This window comes from Littorina saxatilis, linkage group LG2 (assembly GCF_037325665.1).
Source record: "Littorina saxatilis isolate snail1 linkage group LG2, US_GU_Lsax_2.0, whole genome shotgun sequence".
Lineage (NCBI taxonomy): Eukaryota > Metazoa > Mollusca > Gastropoda > Littorinimorpha > Littorinidae > Littorina > Littorina saxatilis.
The window spans coordinates 45,739,653-45,766,655 of record NC_090246.1 but is presented as its reverse complement, the minus strand read 5'-3'; the positions used below and the strand labels follow the sequence as shown (position 1 = coordinate 45,766,655).

The following is a 27,003-nucleotide window of genomic DNA, read 5'->3' as shown; positions in this document are numbered from 1 at the left end:
AAGAAAAAGAGAGCATGACAGGAAAGAGGAACCAAAAATCTACCTAACAGCAAACTAGAAAGCTCCTGCGGTTCCAAAAACAGGAGGGGCTTTTAATTTCATAACCGCAGTGCCCCACTGCGGGATGCCAGGGGGCAAAGACCCCCAAATACCAGGTAGCCCATGTATTATAACATTAACAGACACAGGAACATGGACTCAACATGCTAGTCATGTCTGCATTATCTACTTTGCCAAGTTTGCTCTTAACCAAGACTTGAGAACTTTTCAGGTTGCTAATGCTATGCTATTAGCAGCATACACAAGAAAATTGGTCGATTAAAATCAACATGGCTAAAGCAATGTTTTCATAAAAGAAGCGGTATTGTACGGGCACATGTTGTATTTGGGTTACATGTGTTGCAGAGTATTTGAAAATACGTAGGCATAAAAACATGCAAGGAAGAGTGATAAGTCCCTGTTGTGAATATAGTCAAGTGGATAATTTAATTACTTATGTATCACACTAGTTTTACTGCTACAGCAGTCCCTCTCATGAACGGACACCCTGTCCGGTAAATGATCTCGTGAGAACGGTAACAAACGAGTCATGTCACCTCTCCCAACCCTGAGGCCATCAATTACATAAGCTGCTGGCCAGAAGTGAGACACAGAAGTCTGTCTTGGTAAATAGGACAATGAACTGTTGATAAATCATGTCCAATAAGGGATCTTGAACACAACACTGGGTTGCCTGAATGTGAAGATCACCAAATGGTTTTACAGTGAATTCAGGTTTGTAATCATAAGGATCACTTGACTAGGTTCGTGAGTTGGAGCACTAGCACAGCGCAAGTTTCATGACAAATTTTCTTGGCTTTCAGTTTCATTTTATTGCAGAAAGCGAAGGAATGCTTTAAAGTTTCAAATAAAAATTTGTTTTATTATTCTCAAACATCTGTGTATCTTGCTGATCTTCTGTATCTGTAATCTAAACTTGGCAAACCAATTATTGCACCCATTTTTGTACCCCAACTAAATCATTCATTCCTGTGTCAAATCATTCAAACTTTCACTGCCATGAAAAGCCCTCCACTTGGTTATATGGTACATGTTTCGGATAAAGATTTCTATTACAGGGGGCATGTGACCGCCGCCCAAAGAAGGGTACATGTAACTGCAAAATCGACCTGACTAAAACGTATGGTACGATTAAAGATCAACCAAAATTCAGAATAGGCACAACTTGCAACTTTTGCATACGAGGAGAAAGCCAAATCAACTATCTATGCAGAACAGGTTGTTTTGTTTTGCTATCTTGAGTATATCTTGTGTTATGTCATTTCTACTGATACAGGTGTCCATCGCATGAGCAGTCGAAAAGGGGAGGTTTTGCGTCCATTATGAGGGGTACCATGAAACAAATAATTCTGTACTTTTTTTTATACCATAGAAGCACATGGTTGTACAGCTGCACCCACACACACACACTCACCGCACGCAGTGACTCCAACAACATAACAGAATCTAATCCATAATATTCTCAACTGTAATTGCATAGCTCTGAAAACTGAGCAGCAGTACCACTAATAGAAGCACATGATTCAGCCGAGAAAAAAAATAAACTTGCACCGGCAGGGATAAGTGAAATGACTGCACAGATTGCACATTACATTGTATACTCTTAAAATTTAATGTACAAATGCATACGCAGTTCAATCTTTTCAATTTTATGTACAAATGAATAAGAAATGTACAACCATAAATGTAGAAGCTGCAGACCCAATATGGTTCAGATACCTCCTGATATAAGCAAAATAGCTGGAAAGACATGGGACAGGAGAAAGCATCTATTTGGAAATGGTTTACTTAACATATTTTTTTTTACAAAAAAAACAAAGTTGACAGCAGAGTTCAATGAGAACTCACACATCCTTAAAATCATCCATAGTTTCACATAATTTGCAAACAAACAAGATCAATATTGATCTTACTTTTCACTCTGAATGAAATTCACCAGATGTGACAATGTCAGAAAATAATGAACACTGAAAAACATGACAAGCCTGCTCATCATGGGAATAGTAAAATGTCTGAACAGTTCATTAATGCAAACCCTAAACAAGATCAAGAGAGAATGTGTTTAGAACAAACCACAACATACATTTACAGAACACAAAACGAGCAACACTTAACAAGACAAGAGGCGAAGCCTTCAAGGCTCACGTAAGAAATCGACAAACATTAACACAAACTCAATCACTCCGTCACACATACACACACACAGTAAGCATAGGTGACACGGTGCAAGAGTGTGAGACACTAGATCTAGATCTGTCTGTCTGTAGCCTACTTTACTTACGGGGACACGACTGCCAGATGGCCAGATCGACTCTGCGCTTTCGACCGCGCTTCCTCGTGCAGACACTGGGAAACACGCTGTGCAGATTAACCTGTAGGAAATCTCCTTTGGTATCTTCTTTATCTATTTTTCTGGAGCTACGAAACCGAACAATGTGAAATCGTCTTCTCCGAATCGGCGAACTGCAGCTCGGTGATAACTGTATCTATACCACAATCCTTCACGCGATCTGACCTAACCTTGACCCCTGACCTGGTCTACATACCACACACGACACAAACCAGTCACCTGTTTTTACCCCCCCAAAACCCCCCACCACCCGTTTTCTTTGGATACACACTTTAACTACATATGTGCCGACGAAATGTTGATCATTGCTTCAATATTTTGAAGCTGTTGCTTGGATAATAACCAGGTAAAATTAGTGTTTCGGTGTTCAGTCAAATGTTAAAGTTTCTACCACAGACATACATACATACGCACGCACGCACGCACAGACAGACAAAAGTTAGCATCGCATAGGCTACACTTACGTGAGCCAAAAACTACAAAGAAGACAACAAAACTGTAGCAATGATTTTGAACAGTCACAATCTCGCATCTTTTTCACCAATAAATTCCAAGCTAAACACAAACATATAGAGCGATCTGATGGAAGATGGTTGAAGGAACCTACAACTGACAACATTGGTCGATTGTACGCTGTGTGTATAGCACTTGCGCACAATTTTGGCCAGCCATCATGTTTAAAAAAAATCAGGTTTATAATAAAAGGGAATGAAGCAAAACCATGCTTAATGATGGAAAAGATTGAACAATTATGCAGCCAGAATTACCACTTTGTAAAATGGTACTAAACACTTCTCCCAAATTCTGGAGGGAACTATTTAAGACTGTTTTCTGAAAGTCAAGAAAATATAAACCAAAACTCTCGGAGACAGACAAACAATATGTATTTACTGGCAACAGGTAATCAAAACATCTGAGTAAACATGCAAATAAATCTGTGACATTTATGGCTTGTAGTTGCTCAGAAATAAAAAAACAAAACTATCATGGAAGTGGGAGTCAACACACAAATAACCCAAAGTGCAGAATATGCTCAAAGATGCCACCAAAATGTATGTCTTTACTCAACAGTATCAGCATCACCACACATATTTAACACAGACGCCTCTCTTCCATGTCACCACCGGAAAAATTCTCCTATACACGCACAACACGTCTCTGCAGCCACATTTCCAGAGATGTGCAGCTTTCAAATGCAACTCTGGACCAGTCTGCTGTAGCCAGTTTGTTCAGACTGAACTCACTCATTCTTGGTTTATATCACTGCAAGATCTCTGCCCTTGTTTTAATTCGAACTGATCCCATTCATCTTGCATACATTGCCTGCACTCATCATGCTAGGTTTAATTCATTCTACTCAGATCTAAGATGAAGACATGTGTTCCCTGCAAAACAGGGGAAAAGGTGAGAATTTTATTATGTGTGGCTATTCTTACACTGCATTTTAAAATGTCATATGATCTGCTTGTACATGGTACGGCTGTACTATTAAGTACTCCAATTGCAGTTGATGACAAACAAATTCCACGTAATGCCACACTTGTGTAAAGACACAAGGATGACCGAAGCAGCAAAGCTTGTAATGTTACACATCACTGAAGTGTCAAGTCTAATGCAAAACACTAGAAGGGCTGGTATAAAAAGCTGCTAAAGCAAGAGGTGTGTGTGTGAATGAGACGACCAGATGAGATGGTCATTCGGACTAGGTATGGTCAAATGCAGACTTGAAGAGGGCCTCCTGATGATCTTTACTTCAGACTGCAGCGTCTCATTATCTGAAAGCCACATAAAAAAAATCTTTAAATACAAAAGACCTAAAAAGTGTGTATCATACACCACAAAGCAAAGGTTCTTTACACTTCTAATCAGAGAACTAGCCTCCATAGAGGTTTCTAGCCTCTGCATTAGCAAGTACTGCTCGTTTAAAAAGAAGAAGGGAAAACTTTTTCTTTTTTTTAAGAAAAAGAAAACGTTCTAACTTTAATGCAAGAACAATTATTTAAACAGTAAGTATCAGGTCATGGGATAATGAAAATCAAATCTGCCTTTATGCCAATGAAAAGTTTCCCTGCTGCAGTCACTATTCACTGAATACCTGTGAGAACAATTCTGTCTGTATGATGTAATGACGCTTATAAAAGTTAAAAGAACGTGAGCAGGCAACCTTTACATATCAATGAGCAGGCTTGTCATATTATATATCAAGAATATCCATTGATCCCTAATTTTTATGGAAGAAGTGTGTGTGTGTGTGCGTGGGGGGGTTTACATGTAGTCCACAAAATATGATACATGTATATATGTACTACAGTAGATCAAACAGGTGTCAAACAAGTATAATAAAACCCAACCTCTTCAAAAACTGTCCACGCCAAGGCCGTCATGAGTGTTCGGCGCAGTGTTCGTGGGACTATGCCTCGCCAGAACCCTTGTATGCCCCCCACCTGTCCAACAAAACACTTCAGCTGAGTAAAAAGCAAAACAGGCAGAAGTAATGAAAAGTAAGCCAATAAAAATTAAAAATTAAAAAAAACCATGGGATAAGGCACAAAGAAAGATCTTTTCCCTCTGTATGTAAAATGGGCCACAATAGATTCTGCATCCAGCTTTAATCTTTTCTGATACCGTATTTGACGGATTACAAGACGCACCGTTTTATAAGCCGCACCCCCGACTTTAAAAAAAAATTGGGACGAGCCACGTATAGGCCGCGTCACTATATTAGCCGCCGTCGAAAAAAATACAATCAGATCGTGTCAATCAATCAAAACAACCAGGCAAACGAAAGTACGGTATTTGGCGAAATCGGCTCCGAGAATAAACAAGTGAAACAAAGAAGAAAAGTGAAAAAGTTTGAAGAAAAAATCCCACACACAATTTGTAACCAACACACACATGTAATCCCGCCCGGAATAAGCTTTTTTGGGATGATTTACGACTTGTGCGCACATTTCGAGCAGACGAAAACACAACATGGCTTCTCTCGCTCCTCCAACTATCGTGAGACACAAAAAAACGAAATCTCGCGCGCGCGAGATCCTGATACATCCGGTGTTTCTCTGTACGCTATCTTGTCACGACGACTTGTTGACAAACGAAGATTCGCGAAAGAAAGAGAAAAGCGCCGAGTCTTGAGTAGAGAGCTAATAAAGTACCGGTAATCACTAATCGAGCGAAATGAAAATCCGCGGCGACTTCCATTAGGTGAATGCTATTCAAGTTTAGGTAACGTTTTAGCCGCATCTTTTTATAAGCCGCAATGCGATTTTTTTTTTAAAAAGTCGCGGCTTGTAGTCCATCAAATACGGTAATCCTTAACCGAGCATATAACGCTCTAAAAAAACAACATTCAGATGTAAATTTGGATGTTTCAATTTAAAATCATTATATGAAAAAAAAGCCATCGGCTCCTATCAAGTGACCGACTGTAGTAATGCTGTTTTCCATCCAATTCCTGTTTAATAAACTTTTCATCTATGCAAATATGTACATTATAATACAGCCGCTCTGACTCTGAGGCAAAATCACTCAAGGAGATGGGGACACATTTACACGCAAAATACTTATGTTTGAAAACATCTCTCCAGAAAGGATTCTGAACTCTTTGCATCAATATGTTTCCAAACTCACCTCCTCTCTTGTGAATATTATGCACAAGTGGACACAGAGCTTGTAAAAGTTTTGTTACTTTTCCTTCACTACAAAAGGACTCGCTATAACCAGGAAATCTTCAGAGTTGAAAAAAAACCTTTAAAATCCACCATTTTGAGCCCCCCATCTTTGAACGACTGATACGCTGTTATTCTCTTTATTCTATCCTTCTTACCATCCCACAGAAAGGAAAAAAAATAACTTATTACTTACACATTAACATGCTTCCATTTGAAACTTCGAGGTCTTCATCGGGGATTGACGCCCGACAAAAGCTAATTGAAGCCCGACGGAGCGAAGCGACGGAGGGCTTCAATTAGACTTTGGGAGGGCGTCAATCCACGATGAAGACCTCGAAGTTTCAAATGGAAGCATGTTAATGTTATTGTAATTCAATCTGACGACGATCTCTTTCCTGCTTTCATGCGGTTGTAAACAGACAGAATTGGTTCTGTTCTGTTCACACACTACTTTCAGTCCACCTACCTGCAAGGGTCAAGTCCCAAGAAATATGTCTCTGTATTCCTATCGTATCACTCTGCTCCTGTTTTGTTTTCTTTCACACACATTTTCCCTTCTTTTTTGACGGGTTTCTGGACAGCAAACTCTAAAACAAATTCTTTTCATCACAAAAGCGATCTTTGGAATTGACTGACGTAGTCCGGAAGAATTCATGCATCAACTTACGTCACGTATTCGACGTCATCACTTCGCATACCTTATGGTCTCGGTATTTCGTTGGCCTTCATATTTCCTACTTGTAAAATGACCCTCAAAGCTAACCGAGACTAGTTGAGGCTGTATCAATGCGCCTCGCCAGCAGGTTGTTAATGGATTTTTTAGCGAGTGGCTATCGACAATTAGTCACCGGTAATTTTTAATGAGTTGGGGCATTCTGACCAATCACAGGATCTGTTTCATTAAAACGCAAACTTGATTGAATTACAATAATGCTTAGCCTACGCCTTTTCATGTTAGTTTACAATGCTGAAATTGTACAAACGGAGAAAATTTAGAATCAAACACATCTGTCTTCAGCACAACCACTCTCCGGAATCCATTTATACGTCGCAATGGCTATTGTGCAACATGTTGAACTTGGAAAATGTGTGAAGTAAAAAAAGCTTTATGTGATGATGTTATACATACAGGATACGTCAAAGCGACACGTATAGGTAAACTGCAGCTATTTGCATTCTGTTACCCCCACCCCTCCCTTGCCCAGGCAAACTTGACCTGAACCTGAAAGCATGAAAGCTACAATGATGCCTCCTTCCAACTCCTCCCCTCAAGCCAAATTCAATGCTGCATTCAGCATAACCCAGTCATTTAAAAACACCAACTTACCTGATATATGTAGGGGAGGACCGTCCTGAAGTGGCGATATTTCTCTGGGTTGAGCTGCATGGTGGTTTTGATGACATCAGCTGGCTGCGTGACAAAGGAAGCCAGGGCACCCCCCAACAACCCATTGCAGAAGTCTACCAGTGGTTCCAGCCCAGCCCCAAACCTACCTGTTAACAAAAAGAACATGAAACATGCAATCAAACGTTCAACATCCTCATAAACTACAGTGTTCCATTGTGACTTTTGTCTGTTAACAGAAAGGACATGATGAAACACGAGTTAAACATACACCCTGTCATACATTGAAAACATTGTGCAACACCTACCTGTTGACAAGCAGAACATGATAAATAACAACAGTCAATTACTTTAATACCCTTGCATACACTCAAAATGGGTACCTTTGATTGAGACCCTGTTTTTATCACATATCCCTTAGTTCCATGAAGCCCTTGGTCAAACCCACAGTGAGCAGCTGCTGCAAGGATAAGGATAACTTATCTTATCTATTTGTCCTGTGATGTTACTCTCAGGGAAATTCGCGTTGTTCTCTCCCTGGGATAGAGAACTGCCATACAGTATGGCAATATCCATTTTTTTTCTTTGTCCGCATGGACGTGTTCATGTTTCCAAGCCTGGAGGCTTTGAACTCAGGATCTATATCGTGCACATGCGTACACAAAAGAGTGCTCAAAAATCGACACACCTTTCTAAAGATAATATTTTAACAAGTCGCGTAAGGCGAAAATACAACATTTAGTCAAGTAGCTGTCGAACTCACAGAATGAAACTGAACGCAATGCAACGCAGCAAGACCGTATACTCGTAGCATCGTCAGTCCACCGCTCACGGCAAAGGCAGTGAAATTGACAAGAAGAGCGGGGTAGTAGTTGCGCTGAGAACGATAGCACGCTTTTCTGTACCTCTCTTCGTTTTAACTTTCTGAGCGTGTTTTTAATCCAAACATATCATATCTATATGTTTTTGGAATCAGGAACCGACAAGGAATAAGATGAAAGTGTTTTTAAATTGATTTCGAAAATTTAATTTTGATAATAATTGTTATATATTTAATTTTCAGAGCTTGTTGTTAATCCAAATATAACATATTTATATGTTTTTGGAATCAGCAAACGATGGAGAATAAGATGAACGTAAATTTGGATCGTTTTATAAAAAAATATTTTTTTTTACAATTTTCAGATTTTTAATGACCAAAGTCATTAATTAATTTTTAAGCCACCACGCTGAAATGCAATACCGAAGTCCGGGCTTCGTCGAAGATTACTTGACCAAAATTTCAACCAATTTGGTTGAAAAATGAGGGCGTGACAGTGCCGCCTCAACTTTCACGAAAAGCCGGATATGACGTCATCAAAGACATTTATCAAAAAAATGAAAAAAACGTCTGAGGATATCATACCCAGGAACTCTCATGTCAAATTTCATAAAGATCGGTCCAGTAGTTTGGTCTGAATCGCTCTACACGCACGCACGCACACACACACACATACACCACGACCCTCGTCTCGATTCCCCCCTCGATGTTAAAACATTTAGTCATAACTTGACTAAATGTAAAAATGTCGTCTGCTATCCCGGTTTTGCTTTGTGAAGCACGTTTTTTCTCATGGACTTGTACAGCACGCCTCAACCTTCACACCCCATCGCACATCAAACTTGACACCCTTTAGGCACTATGCTACCAAAGCAGGTCCTGCTCGCAACCTTTGGATAGTGGGTGATCAACCTTTATTGCCATCAGTGTCGGCTGTGCAGTCCATTTTAGGCATTGTGTCAGTCTAATTGCCTAGGCCAGGTGATTCCCCAACTACTAACAGACACTAAGGCGCCAGCAAGTGCTCACAAGCATACTGAGCACAAGCTTCTTGCAGTGGAACGAAGTGACAAAAATAATAGAGTGGGAGAGAGAGAGCGAGAAAAAGAGAGAGAAATAAAAGAGAAACACAGAAAAAGAGTTCAAGATTTTAAAGCCTTAGCAATTAGAAAAAAACAAAAACGGCATGGCCTATACAATGTCTTGAGGGAAGTGACAAGCCTAGTATAGCACAATAGCGCTAATGTTTAGCAAGAAAGCGCCCTTATCTTTATAAAGTTCTCAGCTTGTTTTTGATCCAAACTTAACACAACTATATATTTTTAAGCTTCAGGAAGAGATCATTTTTAAGAATAAGACTTTTTACATCAAGGGTTGTTATTCAATCTTGCGCGCAACTCAAGCTGTTTGAACAGTTATTGATATTCCCTAAGTTTCTCTTAGATTGAGATTATTAAGCTTATTTCACCTGTACACTAAGTTGTTAACAACTCATTGTCAGCTTATTTACTTTTCCTGGTCATGTTCATACAGGTTAACCCATCAAGTACACAGCAAACAAATGAGAAACGACAGATAGAAACTTCTAAGACGAAATGGTCATACCATGTACTGTCAAAACACAAGAAATGTATGTACTACAACTATGTAAAATTTTGTGACGCTCTGTTGTTTAGTTCTGACCAAACTAAGTTTTACGCCCCAAAATTTAGTTTGTAGTTTGTCGACCTCGACTATGCATGACTTTTGTCCCCCCTCTGTAAAACGAAATTAAGAACAAAGGAGATCTTACAAGGCTGGTTGTAGGTCTTGAGATAGGTGTAGAACATGAGGTAGATACCAGAAAAAGGAACGTCACGCAACAAGGTGGGTGCTAGGCCACTGTATAAACCTGCAATAAGACAAAAAGCATTCACTATATACCTATACATTTTTGACATCCTATTGGTTGAGTATGTGAAACTTAATGCAATGATATAAATATAAATTTTGTTAAAATAAATCCCTCCCCTCCAGTAAACTACGCTCAGTAAAAGACTAAAACACTGTATATCTCCAACATCCATTTCCCAGCTATATGCGACAATTGAAAGTGAGCACCAAATCAAGTCTACGAGTTGAATATTTTTACTGTCATGCATGAATAAATTCTGCACTCAAACCTGCACAGTCAAACCCCCTTTAACTCATTGTCTCCCAGGTACGGATATTATCTTACCCACTTATATGGCTCTATCTGACCAGGTACGGATATATCCGCTCAGACTGTTAGCTTCAGTCTCTTCCTGTAACGTCCATCTAACGCCTGCATTCCAGCGTGTTGATACACAGTTACTACAATTATGAGTGACCTGCTGCAGCACAGCTGGTCTCGGCTAAAAAAAAATTGGTCAACATAGGTGGGGTAGAAAGTGTTAAGACAACCCCAATTCCAACAAATGTTTGCTCATTAACCCTGCAAATTGACCCCAATTTTAAGACTCCTTTTTAATGACCTGATCATTTCAGTCATTTGGACATCTTAAAATGGGGGGGGGGGGGGGGGGGAGGGGGTATTATAAGATGCTTGGTGGCTTGTTGACAGACCAGCTTTTTTGTTGGTCCAAGGGGACCATATCGTCTTTTGTTTCATCTTTATCGACCAAGGCCGAAGGCCGCGGTTGATAAATATGAGACAAAAGGCGATATGCTCCCCGAGGACCAACAACAAAATGCTGGTCTGACGACAAGCCACCAAACATCGTTTTTGTCATCATTTTGGTTGTGCAACAAAATGCACAATAACCCACAGGGAGACGAATTTTTAGAATCCAACTCCGGGCCACAAAGCATCGTCACAGTAGCTCGAGATAACACGTCAACCTTGTATGTGACGTCAAACGTAGCTTGTTGACGCTTTTCTTCCAGGCTGAAAATGTACAGAGCTGCGATCATACGTGTGAGTTCAGTAAGTGTTGAGCATATTTCTTTTCTTTTTAAGTGTTTATGACTTTTCGTTGTGGATTTTGCGATTACAGAGATAAGTTGCAAATTGACCATGAGTCACCGTGGTAATTATCAACATTGATTGGGTCTTTGAGAGTGAATGCTTACAATCGTTGTCCTCGGAAACACAAAACCAAAGCCGCGATGGTTTCATACATCAAACAATCAGCCTGATTGGCTTTTACTTTGACAATCCACGTTTCACCTGAAAGCTCAAACCCATTCACCACCTCGATTTATTGCATGGGGAACATGAGATTTATTTCCCAGGTGTTTGTGAATGAAAACTCGTGAAAATGATGACAATTTTGTTTACTGTATAGAGCAAATCCTAACACAGAACTCATCAGTTAGTTATTCCACAGAAGACAAATAAGTGTTGAACTCATGTCTTTGATAAGGGTCGTTTTAAAAAAATGTCGCGAAAGCTGTCCCCGGACTTTGGCTCTGCACAGTCGTCCCATCTTAAAACAAACTAGACAACATTTTGTATCATTTTGTTCGTTGTCCAAGGGTCATTAACTTCCTGTATCAAAAATACAATTTTATGTTAATATGGTTTGTAGAGCGTGAGTTATCTGACGCAAGGGTGCCGAAAAACGAGTGTCTCACGGTCGCCAACCAGTCTTTCAGATCAATTTTTTCTGTTTTTCAGTATCGGATAATCATGAAATTTGGTCACATTATAGTCTTTATTGGTTTCTTTTTGCTAAAGTTAAAATTTTCATTAAAACTTGGTCTTAGGGGTGCATAATACGAAAAAAACTTTTGTCCCACAAAAAATGTCCTTGCTGTTACGACTGAAGAAAATTGATAACACTAAAAAATGTGGATCGCCAAACTCAGATCTAATTAGATCTAAAGAAAGACAATTCTTTCATCAATTGATTAACTACAGATATACAGTTGCAGACGACATGAAAAACATCAAAATATTGCTGCCTTTCAACTAAGGTGAGATGTCCCTCAAAATGTTGTCCTTGCTGTTACGGTACTTTCAAATTGAAAGAGTTCGATTCAAACTCTGAAAATCTCACAGTTTGTAGAGATTTTGATCCAGATCAAGAATCACACAAGTTTATTTCAAAGCGACGTCGCTTTGGAAATTGCGACACAAAAAACACCCAAAATGTCCTTGCTGTTACGGTCCTTGCTGTTACGATTCTGGGGCCAGTTTCCACTGTGCGCACTGAACACGTACTTGTGTATAGGTCATGTCTTAAACTGCATATTTCAGTGACACATCTTTGGATTTTCCAGACTGAATTGGGTTACACAGTGGGTACTTTTTAACAAATCTGATCAGTTTTAGATCTATTTTATTGTCTGCGCGACGGTTAAATATAAGCTTATCCTCTAAGCTTATTATGAAAGAGAACATACTTTGCTCTGTCGCAAGTGCTCGTTTTCGTCGAGATTTTAAGCTGATTTCTCTGGTCAGCACCTAACATTGCTGCGAAAACATCAATCGCAACTAGCAGCTGAATAAAATAGTTCATTGACTGTAAGTCATATTGGTTTTGTTTTCTGAATCTGACTATTGTTATGACAGGATCAGTGAATGAGCGTTCCCGCTCACCACGAAACTCAGAATAGCTTCGTGACGTTGTTATTGCTTCAAATATAAAAGCGTCTTTGGCAGCAGTAGACAATTATTTGCCTGTCTCTGTAGTTTATCTGCGGGCTTTTAATTTTCTTTTCAGAATGTTTCTTCTCCGTTCATCCCGGAGAAAGCGATTTTGTTGTTGTATCGTAAGAATGCGTCCCACGTTCCTCGAGAGACAAGTTCAAGGGCGCGCAATATCCCCCTAACGAGCTAGGCAGGGAAAAGATTGGGTGACATTTTAAAGAAAAGATATGCTTATTAGACATTTTACATTCAACTACATTCAGGGGCAGCATGCAGCCACATAAATGAAGACAGTGTCAAGTAATACGCAGAATATACGCTAATTGCAGACATCATGTAACTTCCATGCATACGACATTTTTTGTGAAACGCGTCAACAGTAGCTCTACCATTTTGAAGATATTGTTCTTAATACTCGTCATTAAGGTGGCTTACTTCAGTTTTTAACTAATAAATGAATGCACATTCCAGACCTAAAATTTTTGAAAAAAGTTGGACCCATTTGGCGACATTTTTTGAAAACGACCCATATCTATATCTATATACGGCTTGTGTGTGTCTGTCTGTCACTTCGCGATGCACGGCCAAAGTTCTCGATGGATCTGCTTCACATTTGGTGGGCATATTCAGGTACACCCCGGACACAATCTGGTCGATGAAAATTTTCAACACGTGCTCTGAACAACCAATTTTGGTTTTTATGGTTTTTCTGTACATCCATTCCCAGTAACTCTTCCTTATCTTCTCCAGTGTTTTGCGCGTTTATCTCCCTTCCTTCGTGTGGCGTCAATCGCGTACGGTGCGCCACTCACCCGGCAAAGCCGGGTATTCGGCTCTACTTCTTCCCGGCGAAGCCGGGTATTCATCTAGTATCCTTATATGTCATCAGGTATTTTCAATCTGCCAGTAAAGCCTCAAGTGTGTCCACTGTATTCCAAGCCAAAGCATACCAAAATTATGCCAATGCTAACAATGAATTTCAATCTCAAAACCAAGCAAGTATCAATATCAAATGAGCTAAGTGCACACTTTTTACCCTTCAATGACATGTCACATTTTATGATCTTTGTTCACTAACAGTTACAGGAAATAGGATTGCTTTGCTTTAAATCAAATGAAACCAAAACATGCACAATGTCAGACGTAGTAAATCTTGAAGGGCTATTCTGAACTTACCTCTCAATCCTTCATTCTTGTATGTCAATGCTAATGCATTTGCCATTCCACGGTAATGGAATGTTCCACTCTGCACACAAGTTGTCAGCACTGATAAGTAATAGACGGAACAAATAAAGGAAAGGAAAATTGAAAAAATGAACATGAACACCTGGGGCATGCGCTTTAACGCAAAGAAATGCTATATCCTTAGCATCAGAAACAAGTCCAGCTTCTTCTACAACCTGGACAACCACATTCTTGAGAAAGTCAATAGCAACCCCTACTTAGGCATCACCTTTACTGATGACCTCAGCTGGACCACACACATTAACAAAATCGTCAAAAAGGCCAATTCCACCCTCGGCCTACTTAGAAGAAACCTCCGTTCCTGCCCCCAAAGCTGTAGACGTACTGCCTATGTGTCCCTCATCCGCTCAACCCTGGAGTACAGCTGTCTCGTCTGGGATCCGTACAAACAAGGCGATATAGACAGCCTGGAAAATGTACAGAGACGAGCAGCCAGATTTATTACCCAAAACTACAGGGACCGAAACCCAGGATGTGTCTCAGAGATGCTCAGCAGACTACAGCTTCCCCCACTCCAGGAACGCCTGAAACAACAGAGACTCACATTTCTGTTCAAAGTGGTCAGAGGGCTGGTCCCCGCAGTACCCCCTGAGAAATTTCTCCAGCAACAAAAATCAACAAGAGGTGAAGCCTTCAAGGCTCACGTAAGAAATCGACAAACAGTAACACAAACTCAATCACTCCGTCACACATACACACACACAGTAAGCATAGGTGACACGGTGCAAGAGTGCGAGACAGACACTAGATCTAGATCTGTCTGTCTGTAGCCTACTTACGGCGACACGACTGCCAGATCGACACTGCGCTTTCGACAGCGCTTCCTCGCGCAGACACTGGAAACACGCTGTGCAGATTAACATGTAAGAAATCTCCTTTGGCATCTTCTTTATCTATTTTTCTGGAGCTACGAAACCGAATGTGAAATCGTCTTCTCCTAATCGGCGAACTGCAGCTCGGTGATAACTGTATCTAATTCTATACCACAATCCTTCACGCGATCTGACCTAACCTTGACCCCTGACTACATACCACACACGACACAAACCAGTCAGCTGTTTTTACCCCCCCAAAACCCCCCACCACCCGTTTTCTTTGGATACACACTTTAACTACATACGTGCCAACGAAATGTTGATCATTGCTTCAATACTTTGAAGCTGTTGCTTGAATAATAACCAGGTAAAATTAGTATTTCGGTGTTCAGTCAAATGTTAAAGTTTCTACCACAGACATACATACATACGCACGCACAGACAGACAAAAGTTAGCATCGCATAGGCTACACTTACGTGAGCCAAAAAGACAAGTGAAACAACGAGTGAACAAAGACTTTACATCATCAGCCACAGTCAGAAATATTACAAGAAACAACAGCCAGTGCTTTACTGTGGAGTGTACTAAAACACCAGTGTACAGGTACTCTTTTTTCACAAGAACAGTTATTGACTGGAACAACCTTGATGACAACACGATCCAGTCGTCAACGGTCAACGAATTCAGAGGAAAACTGCCAACCGCTGATTAAAACACCAAGTGCTCTCCCCAATTTCCCGCCAACGAATATTCCCAAGTTTGGGACCTGTTGGCGTAATATATCAAGATCAAGATGTAAGCTCAAACAAATTTGGCAGCTTTCCAACAACAAGAAAAGCAAATGATATGAATCAGATACAAAATGCTCTAGATTGAAAAAAAAAACTTGAAGCAAGCGACAATTGTATACTTTTTGACCCAAACTCGACCCAACTGTGACTTGGAAATATGGCCAAGATATACTGGACTAGTCACTAAAATTAAGGACCCCCCCCCCCCCCCCCAAGAAAAACCCTAATATTTGTTTTGGCATAGCAATTATTAGCTTTGCATAACAGCGTGGCAATTTGTGCAGTTGCTCACCTCGTAACGAGTTTTGATGACAGTGACTGGCAAGATGAGGAAGCCTGCGATACAACGAGCAGTCATTCCCATGCACAGTGACTCCAGGGCTCTGGGATTTGAACTCCTGCAATCATAGGATGGCATACAGCTTACTGAACACAGAACAGGAACAGCCGAGATTTAAAACTCAAGCAGAACACTCAACTAGTGACTACTACTGAATGATTTCAAATACCAACAGTTCAGTAGTTTAATATATTCAAGTACATTTTGCTTTTACGATACCATTCATACACAGAGATGACAAATTATCTTTCAAGTTCAACACCTTTTTAATATTTCTTTTCAAAGGTAAAAGAAAAATGCTCTCCCACTACTAGTCATACTACTTACCCAAAATTTGACCTCAGATAATGAAGAGTGGCAAAGTAAATTCCAACTCCGGGGGCACATCTGGTTAGAGACTGCAATCAATATTTAAAAAACACACACTCATAGAAACAATTCCCATGTGCAAATTAGGAAAGCCTCATAATAATAGAAAAGATCTGTAAGAAAAAGCATTGATAGTTGTAGCAAATTCTGCAAATGTTAAAACAGCATCAAGCAAAAACAAAAGGAGTCCATACCACGGAGAGAAGTTTCAACGTTCATTTTTTCCAACAAATATTGTGTCAATACACGACGCAGTTCAATGTTTTGCAGACAATGAAACTCAACATTCCATAACGAGACATCTGACCTAAAGAAAAACGTAAATGCAAGGTGGGCCCAGCACATAAACAGGGTCTTAAGGATGCAGCCAGTTGAAACAAAAGAGACAAACTTTCAAACAACATAGGGAACATGTGATTGTGATTAAGTGTAGTTTTCTGAGAATATTGCACTTCAGAGCCATTTGTTACTGAGGTTGAGAATGTCACACAGCTAACATTAACAGCTAAAGGTAACTGTTTACACAATTAACAAAAATATAACTCTCAATTACCGGCCAGACTCCATGCCAGAGTCCAAAAAACGTGTCCTGTCGGACAACACTGATGGCCACATTCATCATGCCCATGTTGGACCTGAACATTAAAAAAAACATACATAATATATATATATATATAAATATATATGTTGATGATGTTACCCACTTCAAACAATCAAACTTTCCACACCAAAGCTAATGAGAATCTACCAAAGCATACAGCCGCCCATGAAACATCAGGCCTCTCTGGCGAGAGGACATCTTTGAATAATGAGCACCTGCGCACAGTTTACATCAAGTTGGATCAACTGCCAGAGTATAAAAACGTAGCTTGATCAGTTTAAATCATGACATGCATTTACAGGTGGCTAGATAGATGAATTAATAAGGTAAGGAAACCCCATGGAAATTAACCAAAAATTGTTGATAGTTTTTTTGGGGGGGTTTTGACACTATGATACTATGACACACTTCTTTCAGTTGAGCATAACCAAAATGTGAATTGTTGGCAAAAAAGGCACTTTTTTAAAACTTTTTGTTGTTGTTGTACCGATTGCTTTGGGATCATTTCTGGCCTCATTATATATTCATTATTTTCAAATCGCCATAACTTTCGTTTAAAACCACTCTGGAAGATGATTCAAGTATGAAATTGTAGATCTACATACGCTGCTTGTGTTCGTCTGCTGTCGCCCGTAAGTGGGTAACCTTGTTTTTGACTGGCTGATGTGTGAAAGGGTATGAAGCCCCACTTGCAAAACAGAGCGTGTCTTACATAGTACATTTGCGGGCTGAATCTAAATATTCCATGTGCATATCTTGTACAGTTTTAGATCTGAAAACTTGTTGTGCTACGATTACAGTAGTTCCGTATGAGTAGGTCTAAAAAGTGTTCGCAGCGTCAAGTTTACGGATTGCTATGTTTGCTCTCGGAAGACACAACACAGACAACATCGGGAATCTACATGCCGCCACCTCCCAATCGAATACGAAAAGTTGGACAAATCACAAGAAGAAAATAACAAAGTAACACAAACAGTTCCTGTTGCTAGTTTTGAGCAAGCTGATGACGAGGTGATAAGGATCTCAGACAAGTCACAGTGTTGTGCGATGACGATATGCTATCAATCACTGAAAATACACCACCGATAACTTACGTTCAACTTCAAGCGCGATTTTCTCAGAATCACGTTTTTCGTAGCATGCGTTGCGGTTACATGGATATTTTCAAAACTATTCAACCGATTGTCATAAAATTTGGCACGATGTTTGTTCATGTATTGTTTTACATTTTGTTCCTCTGAATAAGAATTCTGAAGAAAGTTGTCATTTTTGTTACGGTTTTTCTATTTGGTACTTGTTTGGGCTGGTCAAAAACAACCTTTTTGTGCATTTGTCAGAAAGCTGGAGGAACAAAACGCAGAGGAGTCATTTTTTAACACTTCAGCCAAATGTGGTGACAATCGGAAGAATAGTTTTGATCACATGTGTGTAACGCTACTCCGACCATTAACGTTGACGCCACAACACTTGGTCCTAAAAATCTGATGTTATGAAATTGTTTCTGCAGATATCATAAAGAAAATGTGCACCCTGCGTTCCTTAAAGGCACAGTAAGCCTCCCGTAAACCATCACAGATACTGTCAGGCTTTTACACACAGTACAAACACCCTTCCATTTGAACGCTCACCAAACGGGAACATCCTAGGTGCCCTACGTTAAGAGCGAGCAATTTTCAAAGAATTTATTTTTGCGTGGTTTATCTTACCCCTGAGCCATCGTGAACCCGTGTGATCCAGTTTCCCTTTTTCACAATGCAGTCGTCAGTTTGTAATTTGAATGGGGCTCGCTGTGAGCTTATCTGCAATAGCACGTTATGTACCTCTGACTTTTCACGAAAAAAACGAATGTGATTCATAAGAACTCTAGCGATGGCTTTTGACTGCCTATAAACCGTCGTCTGCTATGAAAATCACGACCTTGCGTGACCCTGCTTTCGGGCTTTTCAAACTTTCAATAACTTCGAATTGTACTGATCTTGTCTTGATGAAAAAAGAATTCTTTTATGATTTAAGAATGTTTGTGTAACAAGCTGAGAATTTATTATTTAGATTTTAAAAGTTAGGTCTAGCGCCAAAACGCACCACGGTCCGAATCATTCTGATAATCATCGCTCCACGGCTATCGCCAGTTGAAGGGAAGTAACTCATTTTTGACCTGAGTTCAGGATGGGTCCGATTGAGATGGAGACAATCCGAAAAAAATTTGTTTGAAAATTGCTCGCTCTTTACGTAGGGCATCTAGGATGTTCCCGTTCGGTGAGTGTTCAAATGGAAGCGTGTTTGTACTGTGTGTAAAAGCCTGACAGTATCTGTGATGGTTTACGGGAGGCTTACTGTCCGGGCGTGATTTCCGGTATCATAACAGCCGTCCAGCACCAAAACGAGGCGCCATTGTTGTAGCAGCCCAAGTCCACGAAAATAAATTCTTTGAAAATTTCTCACGCTCGACAGAAAGCAGCCAGGATGTTCCCGTTCGGTGAGCGTTCAAATGGAAGTATGCTTGTACTGTATGTAGACGCTCGGGGAGCTCTGTGATGGTTTACGGGAGGCTTACTGTGCCTTTAATAATTCAAGTATGTACCGTGCAAGTTTTGTGCAAATCAGTTTGTATTCTGGTGTGTAGCGCGAACACAAAAAACCGCAATGTTGCGCGAAATCCATGGGGTTTCCTTACCTTAAAGGCACACAGGCATGGGAATTAAAAATTGTAAAAAAGGATGAAAATTTTTAAGTAATAACAAAGTTGACGGCGCGAAGCACCTAGCCTTACTAGGGGGGTCCAGGGGCATGCCCCCCCGGAAATGTTTTCTCTCCAAAGAACCCAAATGGTGCAATTTGGTGTCATCTTAGCTCCAAGTTTGCCATTTAATTCAGTATTTAGAACCATTTTTGCCCCCCTCATTTTTTTTCGGCGGAAACTTCTGCTTTTTTTGGCGGAACAAAAAAAACAATTCGGCGGAAATTTGCCTTTCGGCGGACAATTCCCATGCCTGGCACAGTAAGCCTCCCGTAAACCATCACAGATACTGTCAGGCTTTTACACACAGTACAAACACCCTTTCATTTAAACACTCACTGCTTGAGAACATCCTAGGTGCCCTCCGTAAAGAGCGAGCAATTTTCAAAGAATTTATTTTTGCGTGGTTTATCTTACCCCAGAGCAATTGTGAACCCGTGTGATACAGTTTCCCCTTTTCACAATGCAGTCATCAGTTAGTAATTTGAATGCGACTCGCTGTGAGCTTATCTGCAATAGCACGTTATTATGTACCTCTGACTATGCACGAAACAAATGGCTGTGGTTCACAAGAACTCTCGCGATGGCTTTTGACTGATCAGAGGAACTGGCGATAGACATAAACCGTCGTCTGCTACAAGAACCACGACCTTGCGTGACCCTGCTTCCGGGCGTTTCTTTTTTCTAACTTTTAAAACTTCGAATTGTACTGATCTTGTCTTGGAAGAAAAAATAATTCTTTCATGATTTAATAATGTTTGTGTAACAAGTTGTCAATTATATTATTTAGATTTTAAAAGTTAAGTCTTGCGCCAAAACGCACCACGGTCCGATTGTCTCTGACACAATCCGCAAAATTAATTCTTTGAAAATTGCTCGCTCTTTACGTAGGGCACCTAGGATGTTCCCGTTCGGTGAGCGTTCAAATGGAAGGGTGTTTGTACTGTGTGTAAAAGCCTGACAGTATCTGTGATGGTTTACGGGAGGCGCACTGTGACTTTAAGTGTACATACATATGTATTCTTTCTAACTTTATTGCAGCCAGTGGCTGGGATTGGAATAACAATGAAGGGTAATCAGGGCTATGCTGAAATACAAAACAACACTGTACTTACTGCTGTAAATCTATCTTTATATCTACCCTATTTAAATTTCAGCCAAACATCTATCTACAAATATGCATGGCAGGACCATCAGGTCAAAAGTTAAGAACCTGAAATCTGGTAAAGCAGATTGTATAATTTAAGTTAGCAATCATACTGTAGGCAAAGGGGAACAATACTAACTAAATGTATTGCAAAGTCCATTTGTCTTCCATTTCATGTTCCATTATATCAAATTTGAATTGACAAAAACTGTTAGGAGGTTAAAAAAGAATTTAAAGTGAAATTTCATTACATGTACTTTGATGTAATACTAATAAATTCAACACAATACTGTGTCCATTGTTTTTAGTCCCAAAGTTAAATCAATAAAACTTCAATATCCTGGGAGCTAGTATAAGGACAGGAGTTGTGCCATTTTAGAGGTAACGGAGAACACTCACCCAATATTGACTGACATTTGAAGTCGAGTTTTGACCAGGTCAAGGGGCTGGAGCAGCAGTGTGGAGATGGACCCACTCAATGCTCCTGCCATGAATGACTTTGCTACTGGTGACTGAAAAACAAATACTTTATTGAAGAGCATAACATACGACCCAAAATTACTGCTTCAGAAGTTAAATGTATGCAAGCTGAAAGTGAGATAACCCATGTAATTTGTAAACACAACAGCATTAAATCAATATAACATATAAATGGTGTATGTGCAACTGCAACACACAAATCAGAAGTCCATACGGCTGCAGAATGTGAGAAACTGTCATCAAAGACCAAACTTCTCATTCTTACTTCTTCTGCGTTCATGGGCTGAAATTCCCACATACACTATTTTTGCACAAGTGGGTTTCTATGCGTATGACCAATTTTAATCCGCCATTTAGGCAATTTCTGGGGATGCATGCTTGGTATTTTCGTTTTTTATTAACCATCTGAACTCTAGCATGGATTACAGGTTCTTTCCCGTGCTTGCGTGTACACATGAAGGCACTATAATTAATAAGGCACTAGCAGACCTGCACATAACTTGACCTGGGAGATAAGAAAATCTCCACCCTTAACCCACCAAGTGCGGTCGGGATTCGAACACTCAACCTTGCGCATAGGAGGCCAACTGACGCCTTGTCCACCAGGTCATTTGAGCCCGCCACTATTGGTACAGTATATATTACCAATACTAAACAGTATATGAAACGAAGTTTGATTTAGCCTAGCTGTTCTAAGAACTATCTTTGGCACAAAGGGTGAAAAATCCGAAAAATAAGAACTTACAAAAATAAGACCTTTTTAAAATAAGGCCTTGCTTGCATCTTTATGGCGAAAAAAAAAATTTAGGGCGTAAAGAAATAATGCCTTAATAAAATAATGCCATATTTATCTGTGCATCACTACAGTTCACCATAATAACAACACACAATAACTGAATCAGTGAATGAAATCGGCGTATGCTGCCTGAATGGCGTGACCTGCTTCCGGGCTCCCTTTTTTAAAACTTTCAAACCTCCGAATTGTACTGGCCACGCAAAAATAATTCTTTGAAAAATGCTTTTTACGGAGGGCACCTAGGATGTTCTCAAGCGATGAATGTTTACACCAAAGGGTGTTTGTACTGTGTGTAAAAGCCTGACAGTGTCTGTGACCAGACTGAACTGATGGTTTACGTGAAGCTGAGTGTGCCTTTAAATGCGATCCCACATCCCCATGTATTATTGTGCTGAAATATGTACACAAAAATATGGTTAATTACTAAATTAGTTAAATATTGACATTTATTTGATTTAATTCATTCCTACATTCGATCTCACACTCACATAATTCAGGCCTAACTATATAGTAATTACCGTCAATTTCCTCACTGTTCATATTGTGTGACGATCTAACAGCGAACGACAAGAAGAAGATATTGTGAGTGTCAGACAAATTTAACACTCAGGAAGAAGCGCTCAAGACCTTGTCTTACTTTTTATCTTTAGCAATCACTTCAATAACACATCTATACAAATGCAAACTACAAGTCAGTGACCTGGCACACCACACTCGCACTCAACTTACCGAAAGAGCAGCCTCCATCCTTTTTTTCAGATCTTTTCGAAGTTTCAGGTCAGAATCAGAGGAAGGCGTTGAAGGTAATTCCTTCATTTGCATCACCGTTTTCCGATCAGCCAGCATGTAAAACATGTACTACTAACTTGGCCTTGGGTTTGTTGACTACTAGGGCAGGCAGCGTGTTTTCAATGACAGCTCGATATTCGAAGCTGCCACTTAGCCCTTCACACCCATTTTCACAGATGTTGGAGGAAAGGCACGAACGAAGAATGATGTCGTTCGATGCAGGATCCTCTTCTCAACCACTTGCTGTATTTTCCCACAGCCTGCGAAAAACCAAAGAAGATCAGTTGAAACGTTTCGCGGCAATCTGAGCCATGAGCTACACTCGGCCTCCACCATAACTCTGCCTGCACGTCACATGACCACCAAGCGTGTTTTCAGAGAGAACCAGTTAGAACCAGTTGGCCCATATACACTCCCGCATACGTAACAAACTGGAACTAAGGTACATAGACCTATTTCAGAGAAGTACGAAGCTGTAAAATGAACACAGTACACATCCAAATTGCCAACAAGCAAACCTTGAATTGTGCTGACCAGGACAAGGTCATGATTAGGGATCCCCAGGTTTTTTTCACAACAACCAATCAGAATTGCAGAAAAAAGGTGTGTCCCGGGATGCCCGTTACTAAATTTAACTGTGCGCCACGCGGTCAGCGATGCCAGTGCGGTGCTTGCATCACCCACCAAACCCACTGAACGGCACTAAGCTTCTTAATGCACTGGATTTGAGTGACAGGGACAAACATTTATCTGTGTCAAGCAGCAATCTCACAAACAAAAACAACAAGAGAAAGAAGACCGTGGAAAGAACTATTAGATGGCCGCCCTATAAATGGAAACACAGGCACGTGATTTAATCATTAATGAGGGGGCAAGGGGGCCCACAGGATCTATCATAATGTTGGGTTTTTTTGACAGTCTAAATCATGCAGTCACCTACCCGGCTTTTGATGCAAGCTGATGGTGCAAGTAAAGACAGAAAAATAACAAAACTTGACTAAATGTAAAAAACGAACGGGGATACGATAAAACCAGAGGAGTAGATCGCAAACTTAAAGAGGCCGTAATACACAGGGCATAGTCCCTGCACAGGGTCAGTATTTATCAAGGGGGTTTGAACGGAGGTGGTAGGGTAATGCCAAATCCTGTCCGTAATAGTGACCATAACTGTGGACAGTGATTCAAACTAGTCAGTCAGTCAATGGGGTAATGCCGCGGTCACGGTAAGCTAGTGACAACACTGACTTGTTTTGTGCTACAAGTGTAGCAATTTTTTTTTTTTTTTGGGGGGGGTGGATTTTTCGTGTAGCAAATGGTGTTTAACTGTTGCATTTTCTAAACAGCATTCCCACATCCGCATTTATGCCATCTTGCACAAGAATATAAATTTTTGATAAACTAAGTTTCACTGAGGCCTTAATTAAATCTCTATAGTCATTAAAAATGAGGGCGTAAAGAAATATATAAGGCCTTATTTATTTTAAGACCTTAATAAAATAAGGCCTTATTTTCGATAAGGCCTTAGGAAAATAAGGCCTTAAAAAAATAAGCCCTTAAAAAAATAAGGCCTTATTTTTCTGCGCATCACTACTGCTCACCCTAATAGCAGCACACAATAACTTAATGACACATATAGACAACAACACACACACATACACTCATACGCACGCGCACACTCACGAACGCACATATATATGCGCGTGAGCGCGAAAAAAGAGATAATGAATGGAACAAGAGAAAACATTTCCAAACGATAAACATTATGACACTGGTTGAAATCGGTTGTCGCATCTGTACCTACCCTAACGCATTTGCAAACACAAACACACACACACACACACACACACACACACACACACACACACGCGCGCGCGCGCGCACACGCACTCACACACACAAACACACAAACCTAGACACAAAGACACATAAAGACATTACAACACACAAACACACAAACACACACACACACACACACACAGACACACACGCACGCACGCACACACACACACACACGCACACACACACACGCACACACACTCTCTCTCTCTCTCCCTCTTTCTCTCTTTCTATCTTTCTCTCTCTGTCTGTCAGTTCGTTCGTCAATCCGTCTGTCTATCTGTCTATCTGTCTGTCAGTCCGTCTGTTTGTCTGTGTCTCTCCTCTCTCTCTCTCTCTCTCTCTAACACCGCTCTCTCTGTGTACCAGCATACAACTGAGAGGCGGAAAAAAAAATAAGGGCTTATTTTTTTATGGGCTTATTTTTTTAAGGCCTTATTTTTTTAAGGCCTTACTTCCAATATGACCTTAGAAAAATAAGGCCTTATTTCTGGTAAGGCCTTATTCTAAAATAAGGCCTTAAAAAATAAGGCCTTAAAAAATAAGGCCTTAAAAAATAAGCCCTTAAAAAATAAGCCCTTATTTTAGAAATAAAGCCTTATTTCTTGAAAATAAGCCCTTGTTTCCTGAAATAAGGCCTTATTCATTTAAGGCCTTATTTTTGGGATTTTTGACCCTTTGTGCCAAGAATACATAATCCCTATTGCAGCATCAATAATATGCAGTGCGTCGTCTGTGCCGCGCTGAAACCGTGACTTTAACATGTTAACGGCGAACAACCCTAACGGCAGCAGCCGTCACGCACCATACGGTCAAGGACAAGTTGTTCACAGTGAGAACCATGTTTTGGTTTCACACGCCCAACTTGGGCATAAGCCATAATTATTGGTATAGTGACGTTGTGGTTGCGGCTGCACATGGAGGCAGGCGTTCCCCATGCGCATGCGCTAATAATGTCCGACGGCAGGCGTTACAACAAGCCCATGATCTTTCAGCTGATCGGCATGCGTCACGAGTACTATATAATCTTACAAGCTATCAATGCTCCTCATTGTCTCTTTAGACGCCTGTTTGCAACCGTTTGCCTCCCAACATATGCTGCATAATTATGGGCACGCGTTGGAAGCCGATCAGCTAACAAGCCTGCTGCAAAGGGGGGGTTTCCAAATTTCTTGTCGGGATAATTCGACGACGCGAAGCGTTTAGTTGAGGGGTTTTGAGGGAGCATGCCCCCCCCCCCCCCCCCCGAAAAATGTTGATAAAATAAGGAAAATGGAGCGATCTGGTGCAATCTGAGCCAAGAAACTTCTCCTAATACACCTTCCAAAAAGTAAATTTAAGAAGACAAATTTATATCCCAATATCGGCAATTGACCGATCTGGATACCTGAGCCAACAAATTACCCAACTACTTTCCAAAACCGTCACATTGAAGACAAAGGGCGGCTCAGTCCTAGGGCCGGGGGTAACTTCCAATTGTACTGAGCTTGTCTTGATGAAAAATGAAATCTTTTATGATTTAAGAATGTTTGTGTTACAAGCTGTCAAATTTATTATTTAGTCTTTAAAAGTTAGTTCTAGCGCCAAAACGAGGCGTCCGATTTGTCATTGTAAATCCGATTGGCCACGCGGCAAAAATAAATTCTTTGAAAAATGCTCGCTCTTCACGGAGGGCACCTAGGACTGTTCTCAAGCGGTGAGTGTTTAAACGAAAGGGTGTTTGTACTGTGTGTAAAAGCCTGACAGTGTCTGACCAGAAACTGATGGTTTACGTGAAGCTGTGTTCACCGTTCAGTGGATATCCAAGATTCTTCAGATCGTCAAATTCGCCAGTGAAAACGCCTCGAGGAAATGCAACTCCAGCAAATACGTGGAAATAGACCCCTTCTGCATGCTCTTCTGGCCCGCTCTCGTGACCTCACTCGTTCACTGAACCCAGTCAGAGACTATAGAGTATACAAAGTGTACTCTACAGTCTCTGACCCAGTTCCCTCTGCACAGGGCATTAACCCCTCCGTGCTGCAAATGACAATCACCGTGGCGCAGGAACAAACTGCAGTCGCTGCACACGCCGTAATCTACGCCTAAATGTTGAAAATGACCTCCTTCTTCTCAACCACTGAGTTATATATAGCACTGCAGTTTGTGGATTATATAAATCACTGTCAGTGTTCTCAACTGATCTACCCCGTCCC

At 40.5% G+C, this 27,003-nt stretch overlaps 1 protein-coding gene across 1 annotated transcript; it reads right to left on the bottom strand.

Annotated features, from left to right (window-relative positions):
- Nucleotides 1–1,514: 1,514 nt before the first annotated feature.
- On the bottom strand, nucleotides 1,515–23,352 carry LOC138955486 (mitochondrial glycine transporter B-like). Its single transcript, XM_070327082.1, has 10 exons — nucleotides 22,913–23,352; nucleotides 21,307–21,419; nucleotides 16,976–17,057; nucleotides 16,381–16,451; nucleotides 16,006–16,111; nucleotides 14,038–14,107; nucleotides 10,039–10,137; nucleotides 7,409–7,575; nucleotides 4,762–4,854; nucleotides 1,515–4,185 (listed from the first exon to the last, which is right to left on the bottom strand). Exons 1-10 carry the CDS (start codon nucleotides 23,036–23,038, stop codon nucleotides 4,159–4,161), a joined length of 954 nt encoding a protein of 317 aa, XP_070183183.1. The 5' UTR covers nucleotides 23,039–23,352; the 3' UTR covers nucleotides 1,515–4,158.
- Nucleotides 23,353–27,003: the final 3,651 nt, after the last annotated feature.